Below are 18,310 nucleotides of genomic sequence, written 5' to 3' on the forward strand. Positions count from 1 at the left end.
CGTGCAGACAGTAGCAGGTGACGTGGAGCCCTCGCAGCTGGACGCCCTGCCTCCATGTGGACGAGCTGCGGATTCGAAAAGCTTTACAGTGACACCCTTGTGAGCTGGGCTGAAAGTAAGGAAATTTACTCAGAAGAGAAGCCTCAGGGAGTGAGAGCGTGGGTTAAGTGCTTTGTTCTGTTTGCATACTTTGTTTCTGGTGAAGGAAATGTCAGAAGAGGCGGGGGAGGGTGCCGAGGGCTGCCCTGGCAGGGATCCCTGGCGCCGGGCTCAGCTCCAGGCCACCCCACCCGGGGCAGAGCCCGATGTCCCAGCCCCACCAGGCCCGCACCCAGAGGAGGTTCACTGTCATCAACTGTGCAACGGGCCGCCAGTGGGTGGAGTGAGAGGCTGTGTTCCCTGAGACAGATTCTCTCGTCAGTGGCTCATTTCCTGTCATCACATCCTAAACACCAGTTCCGAGGCAGCGTCAGGGCCTAAGTTTCACCCACGCGCTGCGCTGGGCACTGCTCTGTCACCCCGGGTGCCTCGTCGGCAGTGCTTCCAGTGTTTAGAGATGCTGCGTGGAACCCACCCACACCCGAGGAGAGCTGCCATCGCTGTTTATACATGAGGCATCTGGGACACTGAGGGTGCGAGATACTTGCCCGAGGGACTCAGCCTGTAGCAGGCGGGCCGGGGCTCATACCGCGGAGGCTGCCCTCGAAGCTGGCACCCCGAGTCACCCGCATCATGGTCTCCCTCCCCATTTCCGTCCTACCCTCTTTAAATTAAGCCAATCCGATTCCTTCCAAAATTCCTTGCGGAACATCCCTCTCATCCCCCTCTGAGTATCTGTGGCTCCTGCATCTGAAAGCCATTCTCTGAACAGTGCAGGCCAGAACGCGGGGCAGTGGAACGGCCCTCACTGAAGCTGGACCGTCTCCTTCCATTCATACGAAGGCCTTCATAACCATACTGGTGAATATTGAGTTTGTGGTCAGTTACAATTTCAGAATTTGTCTCACGTGAACTGCTATGAAACAGGCCTCTCACCTCTGGTATTTGCAAAACTGATTTCTTAACATCTGCATCTGAAACACCTTTATTCTCTTTCTGACATTTTTTTGTGTTGGTTTGAGATGACACATCAGCCAGAGGAGCTCTTTTGAGTCTCAGCTCCGTCATCCCCTACAACAGGGCTGCACTTGCTGCAAGTTTACCCTGCACGTCCTTCTGTGCCTCCGTGCGGCTTGCTTGTGAGAGGGCGACGCAGAAGCGCAGGGAGACCACGCGCAGGGCCCTGAGGTCTACCTTGAGAGACCACTGTCTCAGGTGAGTCACACGCTGGGTCCCTTCTACAATCAGCTAACTATTCTCTGCCGCGCACTCAGCGCGCTGCCTGAGCAGAAATGAAAGGCGTGGGAAAGTGTCCTTCTTGGCTCTGAGCTCCCAGGGCAGGCTTTTCGCGCCATCTTGGGCCGCGTGTGCCATTTTCTCTCTTGCGTTAGAGCTGTTTGTACTGGGGTTGAACTCATCCTCTTTGGACAACACTTCCATTTGCACCAGCGTCGTCAGTCCATCCTTTCACCGAGGAACGTGACCGAGCAACACCACATCGTCTGTCCTGGGCTACGCCCTTCACTCGCGTGTTCACACGCTTACTCAACGATGTTAACTGAAGGTCCGCTACGTGCAGGTGCCGCTCTGGAAACTGGGCCCGAAGCCCTGCTCCCACCATGTGACATTCTGCTCAGAAACAGGATAATTCTGATGGTGACAGATGCTAGAAGCCAAAGAAAGTAACGTGGGATGAGAGGAGAGGCCAAGGAGGGGCTCAGCAAGGGGGTGGTGCTGAGAAGAGAGCAGAATAGGAGGAGTCCTTCCCCCCAGGAGGAGAGGACATGAGGAGGAAGACTGCAGAGGAAGAGGCCTTCCCGGGGGAGACACTACAGGAGGGGCCCTGCGACGGGAGCAGGTGAGGTCCGAGGAGGGTGCTGGCAGAGTTACTCCACAGGAATATTTATAAGAGGGAGTTAATTGTATGGAAATTCCAGCTACCCTAGCAAGGGGAACTGAGCTTGCCTGAAGGAGAAAGAACGACATGAGTTCCTGGTGTCCAGACGGCCCAGCGGCTGAGACAGTCGGTGGCGATGAGATGCTGCCCCCAAGAGGGCAAAGGTAGGCTACACAGCTGAAGTCTGAAGACGAGCTTTGGTCCCAACGGAACCAACAGAAATTTTATTGTTAAATAAAAGCAACAGAAATTTTATTGAAAACTAACAAGACTGCATGAAACTCTGAGAGGTTATTTTATCTGTTTCTGTGGCCTCAGTCACTTAAGCTACTCAAGATGTGAAACTGTAACTTACTCAGAATTTCCTAGGGGGGGTCTAGTCACCTGCAGCCACAACCCAGGGTCCAAAATTATTCATTGTCATGAAATTACTGTGTCTCACCTAAAATTCTCAGACCATTTTTAGGAAAACATGAGTATTTGTAAAGTGATTTCAACTCACTTTCCTTGTTTGAACAAGTTAAAAATAAATCATTACAGACAAGTGTAAAGAATTCAGTACATACAACCCTCACATGTCTCTTCTAACTATGGTGGATACAGCTCCTGGTATACAAAAATTACTTTTTAAGATGAAAATGTCTCCATGCCCATGGAGTACTGTAAATTGTGTTTATGTTTGGAGATTGGTCATCTAAAATAAAACGTCTTATCTAGAAGGCACGCTAATGGGGAGATAACGTGTCCATAATAATCCCACTTAAAACACTTACAGACACCGCTGTGAAGACCATACCTCCATTAAGCTTCTCGGCGATCAAAGTATAAAAATTCACTCAGCCGTGAAAAAAGAATAAACTAACGCCATCTGCAGCAACATGGATGGACCTAGAGATGATCATCCTAAGTGAGGTAAGTCAGACAAGTATCATATGATACCGTTTATATGTGGAATCTAAAAAATAGTGCAAATAAACTTATTTACAAAACAGAAACAGACTCACAGACATAGAAAAGGAACTTATGGTTACCAAAGGGAAGGGGGGTAGATAAGGAAAAATTAGGAGTCTGGGATTAACGTAGACACACTGCTGTATATAAGACAGACAAACGACAAAGATTTACTGTACAGCACAGGGAACTGTATTCAATACCTTGCAATAAACTGCAGTGGAAAAGAACTGGAAAAAAATATAGATGTATACGTGTATGTGTAACCGAATCACTTTGCTGCACACCTGAAATAGCATAATATTGTAAATCAATTATACTTCAATTTTTGAAAGTATAATAATTCACTCATTTAATTTCTTAAACTGAATCAGGAGGCAAGCTAATTCAAAATGACTTTTGAAGAAAAAAGAAAATCAAGGTGTTTGTGGGGGTTCTGGATAGTCAGTAATCCACTTGCCTGAAGGTGGAGACAAGTCTGAGTTAACTCACTTCTACTCTCAGGCTGTGCAGGCAGGAGGAATAATTTGGGTCATGAGGAAACCCCTCAGGGGACGGACAGTTCCCTTATTCCTGTAGGACCAGCCGGCCGGGATGAGTCGGAGGGACGCGGTGTTGGTGGTGTCCACACGTCCTCCCGAGCAGAGGGATGAGGAGGATGTGCTCCTAGGACCTCAGGCTGGAGGAAGGGCGCGCTGCATGCTCACGGGGCAGGGGGCGCCCTGCTCTGACCAGGACCGGCTGATGCAGGGGTGCCTGCTCGCCTGTGTGTTCTGCTTGAAAGCTGACTCACCTTCAACAACCGTGTCCTTGTAACGCCTTCTATCATCAGTTCACCTGGTATTGAGGATCTGATTTCCCCTCTTCAGTTCCTTTTCTGGAAGGTGTTTCAGTCTGGAGCATGGAGCCCAGCTGTCCCCATGCTGACTTTGGTATTTCCAAAGACGCTGACTCGAGGCTGGCAGCTTGTTAAGATGAGTCAAGGTCTTGCTACTGTCACACAAATGCACAGTCGTTAGTTTGTTCCCTCAATTAATGCAGCAAGTGCATGATGAGTTGGTCCCCCTGCCAAACTTGTTTTCTCCAACTAGAAACATCTAAACAAAGGCAAGAGAATAGTACAAATTTAAGCCACTACTGCATGATACTCCCAAGCCTGGTGGATGCTCAGAGGACAAGGTCTATCCTCACATCTACAGGCACGCCTGCCACAGCTGGCCAAGCCCCTCAAGTCTAGCATTGACCCCTCTTCCAGCTTGCTGGCACAGCCTCCTCACAGCTCTTCATTGTCACGGCTGCATCTGCCACACTGCATCCCAGCCAGGGACTGAGCCTCACACGTGCTGCAGGAGGTCGTGGAGAGTAGTGACCACCGAATGACCATCAAACTGGATCCAGGCAATGGGAGACTGCTCACTCCATCCATACTCCTTGGAATGAATGTCTTCCCACCATTCCTGCACCAGGAGCCTCTTCAAAGATTTCTCAACTTAGTAATTACAATTACAACAATGCAGCAATAATCTATCCCTTTCCATTGCTACGTAGTATTCCACTGAATAGATATGTCATCACTTACATCCCCATCCTGCTGTAGTTGACCTTTGGGGCTCACCAACAGATTTACCTGCAACATTCCTGTAAATGTCTTGGTGTAAATGTGAACACACTTCTCAAGGAGAAGAATTGCAGGGTTAACATTCTTAAATAACACTGAACTGTTTTCCAAAATAGTTTTCCCAGTTTGCAATCCCCCAAAACCCAGGAGTGAGAGAAGGCTGGTGGCTCTGCGTTTGTGGCCACACTTAGAATCGTCAGAATTTTTACTTTTTTGGCTGTGCGAGTGTAAGTTATCCTGTTATGTTCTAGGTTTGTTAGTTTGTATTTAACATCTTTTTATGCCATTTGGAGTTCCTCTTTTAAAGTGTTTTTTCAAATTGTTCACTCATTTTTTAAATGTGTTTTTAATGTTATTTGTAGAAGTTACATGTGTGATTAACAGTCTTTGTCCACTGTATGCCCTCAACCCTCTTTCAATTGTGTGGCCTGTCTTTTTTTTTGGTTAGTGGAGGTATTGAGGACTGAACCCAGGACCTTGTGTGTGCCAAGCACGTGCTCCACCGCTGAGCTGTACCCTCCCCCACCTCCTACTCCCACCTCGGCTCGTCTTTTAACCATCTTATTGGTGTTTTTGTAATAAACAGGAATTCTTATTCTTAAAGTAGTAGAATTTATTAATCACTTCCTTCATAGTAGATGCTTTCTTTGTCTTCTTCAAAATCGTCCTACCCCGAACTCATGGGAAAATTTCCTACATTTTCTTCTAAAAGCTTGTTTCACTTTATTTTCACATAGCTTTTCATAGATCTTAAACATCCATGGACTTGATTTTTTGGTTTAATGTAAGAAGGTAAGGAGTCTTTCTCTCTTCCCTCCTTCTCTCTTTCTCCTTCTTTCTTTCTTTAATTTTTGCATATAGGTATTCAGTTGTCCCCACCATTTATCAAGTATTCTGTCATCTCCCCACTGAAGCCTTGTCACCTCTGTCATACATCAGATACCAGTACCTGCAAAGACCTGTTTCTGGCTCTCCCTTCTGTTTCACTGTCTGTCGTCTGTCCCTGCACCAGTGCCGTGCTGGGCTAATTACTGCAGCTCTGCAAGTTTGCATAGTTCGTAGAACATGTCCTCTTTGCCTTGCTCTTCAAGAACGTTTTGACCATTTGCATCACTGTACACCTTTTGTAATCAGCTTGCCTGGCTTCACAAACACACACATACACATATCCTTTCTTTGGAATATTTATTAAGATTGGGATTGATTAAAAATCAATCAGAGAAAAACAACGGTCTTTACGATATTGAGTTCCACTCAATGAATGTGATGTATTTATTCATTTATTTAATTAAAAAAATTTCTCTTAATACAGGGGTGGATGTATAGCTCAGTGGTAGAGCACGTGCTTAGCGTGCACGAGGCCCTGGGTTCAATCCCCACTACCTCAATTAAAAAGTTTTTCTTTTAATAATGTTTAAAAATCTTTCTTTGAGGTTTTATTATGTTTTATTAGGCATATGTTTTATTAGATATATTTCCAGGTACTTAATTTTTTGACACCATTTCAAGTGGAATCTTTCTTTTAGTTTCATTTCCTGTGTGTTGCTAGTCAGTGGAAATACGGATATCTAGTCACTACCTTGCTGAGCACACTCAGTAAATCTAAGTACAGAACTGACTGAAACGGTCAGTGCGCTTGTCCCCGGGGCCACATACAGAGCACCGCCCCTAACGGGCGTAGGATATTTCTGAATACAGGAAGTATTTACAAAAGTTGACCACATTCTGGGCCATTAAGCAAGTCTCAAAACATGTTTCAAAACTGAAATAGTGCAGAGATCTTGTTCACTGACCACAACATGGTCACCTTTGAGGTCAGCAGCACGTGGACAGTTAGTTCTCAAAGATCTCTTGATGCCTGTCTGGGATTTTCTCCTTCCCATGGGTTTTATGAACCTGGCTGTGGGTCTTCGAAAAATTTATGCAGCTTTCTCATCCCACACCGTGAACCAGTGACTGATGGGTCCCCATATGAGGGATCAGACAGGAAATCTTACCTGGATTCGAGGATTCTTGTGCTGCTGGGTGTGTGGGAGCAGGAAGGGCATAGGGTCACTAGCTCACCTGAGTCCCCTGGGCACACTTGCGATAGTTAGGGGAGCTGGGTGACAAAGGGCCCCGATCGGCTCCAAGCTGATTAATCCTGGTTGGGAGGTGGGGGGGGTGAGCAGATACAGAAAATAAAATAATCACCAACAATTAACATTTTTTGTTGCTACTTAATTTCTGCTAAAGTGTAACACACGCAGAAAAGCACACAGTTTATGTGCAGCCCTCAGTGCATGATCACAAACCAAGACGCCTGTGTAACCACCCACGTCAGGAAGCAGCAGGTCCCCGGCACCCCAGAGGTCCCCTCCCCCACCCACTCACAACCCTTGTGTTAAAAATGAACACAGGGTTTGTTATGATCAGGCATGCCTCCACGCCCACTGTCTGTGCATTTTATTGGGTCTGTCCCCGAGGAGTGAAACTGCTGACCTGGCCAGGGTACCGCGCGTTCAGGTTGAGCACATCTGCCCCACGGAGCAACACAGCGATGGTGCCATCAGGCGAGTCCCAGAATCTCCGCATGACCTTGGACAGGGGCCCTTTACACTCTGGAGCCCCGAATACGCACAGAGTGGCCACTCTGCCTCCACCTTGCACAGACATGGATTGATTGATGATTCATGTACAAAGGTGCATTCTATTTGAAACTTGTATGATACATGCAATGATTTAGGAAGTTGTTTCATTTACTTTGACTCAGATCACCAAGTGTCAGGAGAAAAAAAAGAAAATTCAGAACCCTTTTCCTTGGTCTACTTGTCTTGGATTTTAATTTAACAACCTTTCCGTGCAGCCTGTGACTTTTGACCTCCTCACACCGACCTCTTGCTGGAAGCCGATGAGGGGCCTCTATTCTGTAAGAAATGGTGACAAGGTTACCAATTTCATCAAAACTTAACTAGGACTGGCTCTCAGTAAATGGTTTCTTTATTCCAATCAGGTGTAAAACAAGTGACAATCTTAACCTCTTATTTATTCTCCCTCTTGTTTAAAAATCTATGGAGAGTATTTTTCTCTCTAATACTGGTTCTTCTCTGCTTCTTTCCTTATAAACAAATTCTCAGAGTCAAAAAAAAAATCTACAAACCCACTTACACTGTATTATCCAAACTAATTGAAAAGTAGGATTTTTCTTTTGTCCCTTTTTCATGCTGAGATTTGCAAGAAAGCAGGGGGGAAATTTCAAGAATGCAGAATTATTGCATATCCTCAAGTACTGTAAATTTTGGTGAAATTACATACCCAGACATTTGGCAGGGGGACACAAACAGAAAACCCCACAGAAGGAGTTCTTGCTTCTATTATTCGACCATAGCCATTCTATTTTAACATTATAGGGGGAAAACTGGTTAGTTTAAAATTTAGTATAACGGGTAAGAAATGCTTCACTCACATAGATGTGGGTTTTCAGGCTGTGTGGCATGTGAATTGACCCAGCCTGGTGAGGGGACTATTGGGCTGAACCCACTTTAGTACCTGAAGGACAGTGACATCAAGGATGTCGTTTAGGGCTGTTTTGTTTCACCCTAGAGGCCCCTCAAAAACCTGAGAGTTTGGAGTGTATAGATGGGATTCAAAAGGGGCTGGTTTGCCCTCTAAGAGGTGACCCATTATGTCATCTCAGTTATTCACACCTTAGTGAGAAATAGCCCAGCAGGTCCTTGACAGAGTGAGTTTGCCTGATCTCAGAGAGGTGCTGACCCCGCCACCACCACAGGAGGGCGTTGCGTTGAGCCCTGCGCACCTCCCCTCGTGCAGAGCCCAGCCCGCGCTCCTAGGAGGTAAGTCACCCGGGGGCAGGGGGCAGGGGGCAGGGGGCAGGGCGCCCCGCCCACCCGCGCCCGTCCCCACGGGCGGCACTCCCTTCTGCTGCTATAAGGGCCGCGCTCGGCTCTCTTCCCAGACCTCGTGCCCAGTCCAGGCAGCAGAGCAGCGGGTAAGGCCGGGCTGGCGGCGCGGGGAGGTCGGGCGGGCCGGCGGGAGAGGTCAGCCGGGTCCGATCTGCAAGCGCCCCGCGGGATCCCCGCGTCCGGTGCTCACCCCGCCCCGCCGTGCGCCCCGCCCGGGTCCCCGCGTCCGGTGGTCACCCCGCCCCGCGCCCTGCCCGGGTCCCCGCGTCCGGGGTCACCCCGCCCCGCCGCGCGCCCCGCCCGGGTCCCCGCGTCCGGTGCTCACCCCGCCCCGCCGTGCGCCCCGCCCGTGTCCCCGCGTCCGGTGGTCACCCCGCCCCGCGCCCCGCCCGGGTCCCCGCGTCCGGTGCTCACCCCGCCCCGCCGTGCGCCCCGCCCGTGTCCCCGCGTCCGGTGCTCACCCCGCCCCGCCGTGCGCCCCGCCCGGGTCCCCGCGTCCGGTGCTCACCCCGCCCCGCCGTGCGCCCCGCCCGTGTCCCCGCGTCCGGTGGTCACCCCGCCCCGCGCCCCGCCCGGGTCCCCGCGTCCGGGGTCACCCCTCCCCGCCGCGCGCCCCGCCCGGGTCCCCGCGTCCGGTGCTCACCCCGCCCCGCCGTGCGCCCTTCCCCGAGGCTCCCAGCGCCGGTGGAGAGCGCTAGGCCCGGCATCCTGCCGCGGAAGGAGGTGGCTCTCTGGCGGCCCGAAGGCGGAAGCGATGTCTAAGTTTGGACGTTTTCTCTCTCCCTTCCTGCCGGAGTTCGCTCCGGTTTCCAGGCAGCCTCGGCGCGGCCCGGAGGAGCCGCTTCCCCGCTCTGCGCGGGAGGCAGGGAGCGGAGGCCGCGCCGCCCTGGAGATTGCTTACCAGCAGCAACAGTAATAACTGAGCGTGTTGCTTTCACGCGGGGCAGCGGGCACGACCGTTACTCTTCGTGGCCTGAGTGAGGGGAAACGTGCCCTGAGAGTAGGGATCAGGTGGGGACAGCGGGGGGCTGAGCAGAGCCCGGCGTCACCTGCAGGCACCCTGCTGAGCGGCGTCTTGTCCCCGGGAACCGTGCTGGGTTTCCCAGCCTTCATACCCCGCACCAGCTGTGGGACTCTGGACACTTAACCTCGCTGAACATTACCCAGTGAGTCATAAAAATGAGGGTAATTTTATCTGCTTCGTTGGAATTGGCTTTAATGGGGAGCAGGTAGCTCTGATTTTCTAACAGAAACATCCTTTTTCAGGTAAATGTGGGCAGTGGATTCATGGCCCAGAGGAGTCAGAGACTTGAATGGGAGGGTGGAAGTGTGCGTGCTCCCGGAGCAGCAGGGAGGGTCCCGCAGGCCCCCCAGTCTTCAGGGCACAGGGTCCTGGTCCGCTGTCACTGCTGAATCCTAGCTGCCACATTTGTGCATGGGGACAGCTGTCGTGGGTCCGGTGGGGCAGTGCGCGGGCGGCAGAGAATTTCCCAAAGACGAAGGGTGAAAACAGGAAAGCAGTTTATGAGGGTACTCTGCCGTAGGCAACAGCAGGCCCCACAGACGGGAGGTGAGCCCCGAGGCGGGGTTGCTGAGGTCTTTTTTAGGGACGGTTACCTTTAATTCCGTGTGCTTGCGTGGCATTGGGCACAGAGGGGTCGCAGGGTGTGTGATCAGCTCGTGCACAAAACTGATTGGTGGGTGCTGAGGAAGCAGGGAAAGGAGGGGTCGTGAGAAGGCAGAGCTGCCAGACTCTGGGCGGGGGGGGGGGGTGCTGCGGCAGGTCCTGGCGGTCTGGCCGCGGGGCCTGGTGGTCTGGCTGCGGGGCCTTGTCAGTTCAATCTTTGTCTAGTTAGTTCAGCTCGGGCAGGTGGGTATTAAGAAAGGAATGTTCTCTGTTATCTTTAAAAGGCAGCAACTGGATGCTGGAGGGGACTTGCAGCAGGAATCTGCCAGATGTCTGTGGTCCCCACAGCAGTGTTCTTGCCTCCTGGAAGAGAGGGTGAGGGGGCGAGAGAGAGAGGAAACACAAGTTGCAGGGTGCTTCAGGGCTGGGCCAGGCTGAGGAGGAGGTGGCCGTGGCAGCGCTCACGGCTGTGTGACACTGGCAGCTGGGGCTCTATTCTGTGTTGCAGCCTCACCATGGAGCAGCTGAGCGCGGCAAACACCCGCTTCGCCTTGGACCTGTTCCGCACTGTGAATGAGAGCAATCCTGCGGGGAACATCTTCTTCTCCCCCTTCAGCATTTCGTCAGCGCTGGCCATGATCTTTCTGGGGACTAGAGGCAATACCTCGGAGCAGATGTCCAAGGTGAGCAGCAACTGGCAGAAATGGCCTGCTTCCCCGGCCGAGCCCCGCCATGGTCTGCCCCAGAAAGCCGCGCCTTTGAGTGAGTGCAGAGCTGGCTTTCTGTGTCCCGCATCGTGCATCATGCTATCCCTCCTGAGGTCAGACTTTCAGAAAAAGCCCCAAGAATAGCCTTGGGGGCAGGCTGTCATTCACCATCCAGTCTTGAGTGAGCACCTGTGATGTGCCAGGCGCTGTCTTTGGTGGGGCTGAGGGCAGAGCAGTGAAGAAGGCGGACAGAGCCCTGTTCTAGAGGAAGTCTGCACGGCCTTCCTGGAAGCCACAGCGCCTCCTGCTCTCGAGGACTGTCCAGCTTCCGCTCTGCCTGTGATGCTGGGCTACTCGCATAATGCCTGCCGCGTCCTTTTGGGCATAATGACACACAATGGCGAAGTGGAGGGGACACTGAGCGTGTGACCCCGTGTCCCTAGACCTGGCCCTGGCACCAAGTGTGGCAGGCTGGGCTGTGACCTGGGGCTCCTGGGTGAGCAGGAGGGCCCTGCAGGGGTAGGGGAGCAGTGATGCAGAAGCCCCTTCTGTCCTTGGTGGGTGTGGAGGCCGCAGGTGTGCTGGGTGCCCTATACTCTGAGTGGGGAACGCTGGCCATCCTGGAAGGAGGACCAGAGTGGAGGTCCTTCTAACAGGCAGGTCACGGGTTATGCTGCCCTGGAGCCAGGGACTGTCCAGCCCGGATTCAAGTTGACGGGCTCGTTCCAGCTGCAGAGCTTCTGTCTGTACTTTACGGAAAACCAACTTTTTCTATCGTGGCCGATACAAAAGCATTTGAAAGTTTTCAAAATCCACGTTAAAAAAAACTCTGGTACTAAGAATTGTGAGCTGCCCCCTGCAGGGTCATCTCGGCTTCTTCTTTGAGGTTTTCCAGGAACTTTCTAACCTCAGCAGAGAACAGTCTTAAGTTTTCCCCCCATTTCCAGGAAAGACGTGGGTCACGTACCCACACAGACGTCCCATAGCTCAGTTCCTGCACTTTGTATACTGTGGACGTTTGTTCTCCTTGTTTCAGAAGCAAGGAACCAGCCCAGGCCCCATAAAACCATAAAGGGGACTCTTGATGTAACTGATACATGGGGAATTAAACTTGTACCCAGTGCTAAGTTGATTTGTCTTTTAAAATTTTTTCTTTTTGATGGAGGTGCTGGGATTGAAGCCAGGACATTGCGTGTGCGAGGCACGTGCTCTTACCACTGAGCTGTACCCTCCACCCATCACCCAATGTTAAGTTTAGAGAAGTTATTTCTAAATGAGTTATTGATGCCAATAATGCAATTTGAAAAGCCCCTCACTCTGATCTCTTTGTGTTCCCGCATAGCTGATGATTCTGTTTTACTGTTTATTTCTGAGAATTTTCAGTAAAATTGTATTTGATACAGAATATACATGTGAGCATAATATTTATGATTTTTTTTGGAAAAAAGCTGACTTGTATAAATATTTAGCCTGTTAACCACTCATATGTGTGGAACCATTGTTATAACAAAAACAATGATGTGAAAACAGTTTCTAATGTAATTATGTTTCCGAAAGCTGTACATTTCGGACTTTCTCTTATTTGTTCTCCAATGAAAATGACTAAAGTGTTGGGCTGGGGATCATCAGTAATTAGCAATAAAAATATACTAATTTAATTTGATGGAAGCAAATGCCAAGGAATCAGTTTATAATTTCAAAATAAATGGTTGTAGAAATAATATTTCCCTTCTTTCAGGCTCTCTATTTCAAGGAGGTTGAGGAGATTCACTCAAGATTTCAGAGTCTGAATGCTGATATCAACAAATGTGGGGCTGCTTACACCCTGAAAGTCGCTAACAGGCTCTTCGGAGAGAAAACCTACGACTTCCTCCCCGTGCGTACTTGTGCTCTGCTCCGAAACTCGCCAGGCAGAGCGCGCCCTTTTTTTCCAGCACAATCACGTCTCAGAAGTCAGTTTTAATTTTCAGAAACATTCAGAAAAACGATCCAGAATGAAGCGTTCCCACGAGTGGATGTGGGTTCATTCTCCATCTCCACAAGGAAAAGGTCGACCCTGGCTGTTTCACTAAAGCAAGAGTGAATTCCGCGGTTCACTGCCCAGTGTAATCAGGACCCGCTTGTTTATAAATATGTTAGTCGAAGGTTAGAAAAGGATTGGTAAATTTTACACAACACTGAAACGACTAAACTGTTCACCAAAAAATGGTTATGATCAGACACACGTCACTATATATAAAATTGATGAACAAAGACCTACCTTTTAAATTTATTTATTTATTTATTTTTATTGAAGTGTGGTCAGTTTACAACTTTGTGTCTGTTTCTGGTGCACACCATAAAGTTTCAGTCACACATATACATACACATATTTGTTTTCATATTCTTTTCATTATCGGTGACTATAATATCGAACATAGTTCCCTGTGCTGTACAGAAGAATCTTGTTGTTCAACTATTTTATATATAGTAGTTAGTATCTGCAAACCTCGAACTCCCAGTCTATCCCTTCCCACCCCCTTCCCCCACTGGTAAACATAAATTTGTTTTCTATGTCTGTGGATCTGAAGGACCTACTGTTTAGCACAGGGAACTATATTCAGTTTCTTATAATAACGTATAGTGGAAGAGAATCTGAGAAGAGAAAATACATATGTATGTGTATGTATAACTGAATCATTTTACTCTACACCTGACACTAACATTGTAAATCAATACACTTCAATAAGAGTTTTTTTTAATGTTTAAGATCATCAGTTGAACATTATGTTTTTCACTATAATAAAAAAAAGTAAAAGGGTTAGAGTTTTTTGGTTACAATGAAATATATCCTTTGGGACAGTTTCTGTTGTTTTAAAAGATTTTAGAGAACCATTCCTGTATGTAGTAGGAGTTATTCATCACATTTCCTTTTTTTTTTTCTTAAACAGGAGTTCTTAGCTTCAACTCAGAAAATGTACGGCGCTGAGCTGGCCAGCGTGGATTTTCAGCAGGCCTCCGAAGACGCGAGGAAGGCCATAAATGAGTGGGTCAAAGGGCAGACAGAGGGTGAGCAGTGGCAGCCCGGCTGGACACGCGCGCTGGTCTTCTCTTTCCTCTCCTCTCCTTCTTGCCAGTGGGGGACCCCCTCTCCCCTTTCGTCACCCCACAGCCCGACCCTGGGGTCCCCTCTGCACTGCCCAGTGCTGGACAGCTTTCAAATGTAGAGATTCCTCCAAGTGGAAAGGTAAACATGATTTAACTGAAGATGCTAAATATTTTTTCCCCATAAATTCCCCAAACTACATTTAAAAGTTAAAGCTGATATTAAAAGTAGAATAAAAGGAATGAAAATTTTGTGAATCAAGATTTACAGTCTGCTGTGGTCATAAATATTTTTTTGCCAGCATCTTATCTAAGAGGTCAGGGACGGCAGGTGGGGCTGTGTCTCCTAAGGCTGTTGTTTGGACTGTGACTCTGTCGTGGTCACAGGATGGTCAGGGCACCCACAGGACCCCTGTCTTCCTTCCACTGGGGACTGCCGCGGCCACGCTGTCTTGAGTGGGGCCTGTGTTTCAGGGGAGGAGCTGTCCCACCTTTCGGATGTTTGTTTAACGCTTTCCTGTGAGAGGCTTCCGCTGGAGGATTTGAGGAAGGGATTTATTCACCAGTGGCTGAAACTTTTGGTTAGGGAATTCTCTCCTTTTCCTGAAAAAGAGTGGCCCACTGTGTATCCCACACTCCAGAAAAGGAGAATGCCTATTGTTCGCCCTTTAAACGTCTGACTCGCTGTGACACACGGCCCTTTCGGGCTGGTTTGTGTGTCACCCTGCTCTGCCCGCCGAGGGCTGGCTTACAGCAGAGGCACTCCGGTGGCTGCGCTAACGTAACACCACGTTGCAGGAAACTGAACAGAAGGGCACGTTGGAATCGCATGTCTGTGCCAACCGAAGGTCAGGTCAAATCTGGAATTCCAATAGGTGGATTTTTAAAAAGGTAACTTTATCTTTTTAGGGAAGATTCCAGAGCTGCTGGCTTCAGGTGTGGTGGACAGCATGACTAAGCTTGTGCTGGTGAACGCCATCTATTTCAAAGGAAACTGGCAGGAGAAATTCGCGACGGAGGCCACGCACGACGCCACGTTCCGGCTGAACAAGGTGAGGCGCGGCCGCGGCCCGCAGCTGCTCTGGGCTGGCGGCCGCAGACGGTGACGCGCGCCGTCTGTCTTCCCACCGCTCAGAAAGACACCAAGACAGTGAGGATGATGTACCAGAAGAAGAAGCTTCCCTTGGGCTACATCAAGGACCTGAAGTGCCGGGTGCTGGAGCTGCCGTACCAGGGCGGGGACCTCAGCATGGTCATCCTGCTGCCCGACGACATCGAGGACGAGTCCACGGGGCTGCGGAAGGTGCGTGTACGCAGAGGCGCCGGCTGTGTGTGTGTGTGTGTGTGCGCACGCACGTGTCTGTGTGGGTGTGTGGGTGTTTACGTAGGGGTGTGTGTGTGGGGGGTGGGGTTATGGGGGATGTGGGTGTGCGTGTGCATGTTTGTGTAGGTGTGTGTGTGGGTGTGTGTGCATGTCTGTGTGTGTGCATGTCTGTGTAGGGGTGTGTGTGTGTGGGTATGTGTGTGTGTGTGCATATCTGTGTAGGTGTGTGTGTGCATATCTGTGTAGGTGTGTGGGGGTGTGTGGGGGGTGTGAATGTGTGTGCGTGTTTGTGTAGGTGTGTGGGTGTGTGTGGGTATGTGTGTGTGCATGTCTGTGTAGGGGTGTGTGTGTGGGTATGTGTGGGTGTGTGCATGTCTGTGTAGGTGTGTGTAGGGGTGTGTGTGGGGGTGTGGGGTGTGGGTGCTAGTTCTGTGTTTAGTGAGCCCACCTGACTGTCCCTCCAGGTCTCGGGCCCTCCTTTGTGCAGGAGCCCACGGACAGGGACAACCACGCAGCCCCAGTTCAGATGCTCAGTGCTGTCCGTGAGCAGCATGGTGGGAACATCAGGGCACAAAGCAGGTGTCCCACTGGCCAGTGGCAGCTCACGGACGCTCTCATAGATGAACTTTGGAGGAAAGTGCAGTGCATGAGGGTTGTTTCATTAAAACAATTTTAAAAATTGACCCCCAAATGATACAGCCTGTGGCTTCGTCATGGGCTATTAAATCTGATCATTATAGTGCTCCTTCTCACTCCAACTCAGGTGGACTGTGAATTAGATGTCAGGTAGCTACCTGAGAGGAGCAGCCCCGTGTGACCCGCTGGCTGAGAGATGAGCCCACTCCCCAGCGTGGGCCTTGCCTGTTGCTTGTGGTTCAAGGCTGTGGCAGCTCTTGCTGGCGCCAGGAGGTGGGGAAAGCGTGAAGAGGATGGTTCTTCACTGTCTCTGGCCGTCGTGTGCCCTCCCCTCACTGACTGGACTTGCTGTCGGGGAGGGTCTGGCATCAGCCGCCTGCGGGTACAGAGCATGTGCTGAAACCAGTGTGTCCCTTCTTTCCCTGCTGTTTCCATATTACTTCCTGATTGTAAACAAGAAGGTCTGGAGCCTCATGACAGGGACCCTGGCATCAGCAGCACAGTGGCCCGTGGCTCCGAGCCAGCACGGGAGCAGTGGTGGCGGTGATGCCGTGGTGGCGGTGATGCCGCGGTGACGTCGCACAGCACCGACCGTGCGCTGAGCGCTTTATTGAGGGGGACTCGTCCAGTGCTTACGACAGTGCTCTCAGTATGTGCTACTACTCTCCCGTTTTAGACAAGGCACTTGGTCTGCTTCTGTTTTCACCAACGAGCTAAACATGTTAAGAGGTTCACAGATACCCACAGTGATCACTGGAGTTCAGAATAAATAGAATAAACAGAAGAAACCTTTAAAATTTTCCCTTGCACCACTCAACCAGCTAGGGTAGTAACGGCCGTGGTGGACTGTCACGGTGATCCAGTGTGGCAGGGACTCAGTAAGTCCTAGGTGGGGGATGGGTGTGTGGGTGGGCGGTTGGATGGATGGGTGAGTGAGTGGATAGGTGTTGGGTGGGTGTGTGGATGGGTGGGTGGTTGATCCACACCTCCAGATGGAATTCTCCTTTGGCACAAAACATGAAGGAAACTAGCGTCTGATACTACAGGTCCATTCATTTAAAAAACGCTCCATCAACTCACTTCTATGGGACAGTGCTCACCTCCTCTTTTTGCCCATTCTGATTCCAGATTGAGCAACAGCTGACTTTGGAAAAGCTGCGTAAGTGGACGAAAGCTGACCGTCTGGAGCACCTTGAGGTCAGCGTCCACCTGCCCCGGTTCAGGCTGGAGGAGAGCTATGACCTGACCGCCCCGCTGGCCCGCCTGGGTGTGCAGGATCTCTTCTGTAGCAAGGCTGATCTGTCCGGCATGTCGGGAACCAGAGATCTCTTTGTATCAAAAGTTGTCCACAAGTCCTTCGTGGAAGTAAATGAGGAGGGCACAGAGGCGGCAGCCGCCACCGCGGGCGTCGTCGCCTACGCCATGCTGATGCCGGAGGAGAACTTCATCGCCGACCATCCTTTCATTTTCTTCATTCGGCACAACCCCTCCGGTAACATCCTGTTCCTGGGCAGACTTGCTTCCCCATAGACACTGTGGGCTACCGGTCGAGCTTCGCACTCATTACCTGCTCTTTTAATGATGACCGCTTTTGTTACCTTCACCATAAAATACTATCTGAAAATGAATCTTTAATTTCCTTTGTAAGCACAGCCCTGGTGTCTGCTTATAACTTGGCAAGGGTATCTGTTCTTCTTTTTTATACTAAAAAAATCCAATGACCGCTTTTGATTGCATCAAGTTAGAAGCAGAAATCAGAAATCAGGTGTATAGGTTCTTGACGACGCAGCAATGCACGAAGCTGCCGTACACTCCTGAGAGCCGTGGGGAACGCGGTCGCACTGTCATGGCTTTTACGGTAGGCTTTGGAAGCCGTGATAGACATACACCTTGACTGTTGAAGGATATTCAGTTGAAATATAGGAGGGCAGCCCTACTAAGGGCCCTGGTCACGAAGACAGACTTGCCTTGGCCTTGGCAGTGTCTCGGACCCTGTGTAGCATGACAGGATTTGTGTGCTATCATGGCAGAGCCACCTGGCGATGCCCTGCCCTCTCTTTTTTGTTCTCCTGTATCCTTCCTCGTACGTGGTTGGTGTGGGGTCATGAGGAGTCAAGCAGTGGGTGTCGTGAAAGAGACTAAGAAGGGACACAAAAATGTCGTAGGATAGACGGTTAAGCAAAGAGGGCGTGCAGCAGTCTCACTGTGAACCAGCTTCTCCCGTGGTTTCTGATAAAGGCTCGTCGCTTCCATCGTCTGGTACAGGGTTTTATGGCAACGGGACTGCGCTACGCGAGCTGCGGTAGGAGATGGGTGGGGGAGCTCTTTGATTCGTGTAAACCTCTGTCAACGCACTCCTTGGAATGAGGCTTGAAATGCTGCATTTTCTTGCTCCCACAAAGCTGGTGGGCTGGTTAATAAATTGTCCTAAGATTCTGCAAACCAGACTGACCTCAGTCCTCTTC

General features: G+C 50.3%; 1 protein-coding gene and 1 long non-coding RNA gene across 7 annotated transcripts; one reads left to right on the plus strand and one right to left on the minus strand.

Annotated features, from left to right (window-relative positions):
- Window positions 1-3,044: 3,044 nt before the first annotated feature.
- LOC116284428 (uncharacterized) lies at window positions 3,045-9,256 on the minus strand. Of its 2 annotated transcripts, none has more exons than XR_012062509.1 (4): window positions 9,111-9,256; window positions 7,047-7,207; window positions 6,563-6,708; window positions 3,045-4,044 (listed from the first exon to the last, which is right to left on the minus strand). It is a non-coding gene; the product is annotated as an uncharacterized lncRNA (long non-coding RNA). The 2 variants fall into 2 exon arrangements; XR_012062510.1 differs by having other exon boundaries at window positions 7,047-7,471.
- SERPINB1 (serpin family B member 1) lies at window positions 8,357-18,292 on the plus strand. 5 transcript variants are annotated; one of them, XM_072945780.1, is made up of 8 exons: window positions 8,370-8,398; window positions 8,521-8,553; window positions 10,603-10,777; window positions 12,540-12,677; window positions 13,732-13,849; window positions 14,795-14,937; window positions 15,021-15,188; window positions 16,974-18,292. In XM_072945780.1, exons 3-8 carry the CDS (start codon window positions 10,610-10,612, stop codon window positions 17,373-17,375), a joined length of 1,137 nt encoding a protein of 378 aa, XP_072801881.1. In that variant the 5' UTR covers window positions 8,370-8,398; window positions 8,521-8,553; window positions 10,603-10,609; the 3' UTR covers window positions 17,376-18,292. The 5 variants fall into 5 exon arrangements, with proteins under 5 accessions (XP_015090177.2, XP_072801881.1, XP_072801880.1 ...); XM_072945779.1 differs by lacking the exon at window positions 8,370-8,398 and adding an exon at window positions 9,264-9,633 and having other exon boundaries at window positions 8,504-8,553; XM_015234690.3 differs by lacking the exon at window positions 8,370-8,398 and adding an exon at window positions 9,523-9,633 and having other exon boundaries at window positions 8,538-8,553.
- Window positions 18,293-18,310: the final 18 nt, after the last annotated feature.

Source organism: Vicugna pacos, chromosome 20 (genome assembly GCF_048564905.1).
Source record: "Vicugna pacos chromosome 20, VicPac4, whole genome shotgun sequence".
Lineage (NCBI taxonomy): Eukaryota > Metazoa > Chordata > Mammalia > Artiodactyla > Camelidae > Vicugna > Vicugna pacos.

What these genes read in the sequence shown, in the direction of transcription:
- SERPINB1 (XM_015234691.3), top strand. Translation starts at nt 10,610, where the DNA reads ATGGAGCAGCTGAGCGCGGCAAACACCCGCTTCGCCTTGGACCTGTTC. An exon ending in GGTCAAAGGGCAGACAGAGG is followed by an intron (nt 13,850 to 14,794) that starts GTGAGCAGTGGC and finishes TTATCTTTTTAG; the next exon opens with GGAAGATTCCAGAGCTGCTG. An exon ending in AGTCCACGGGGCTGCGGAAG is followed by an intron (nt 15,189 to 16,973) that starts GTGCGTGTACGC and finishes TTCTGATTCCAG; the next exon opens with ATTGAGCAACAGCTGACTTT.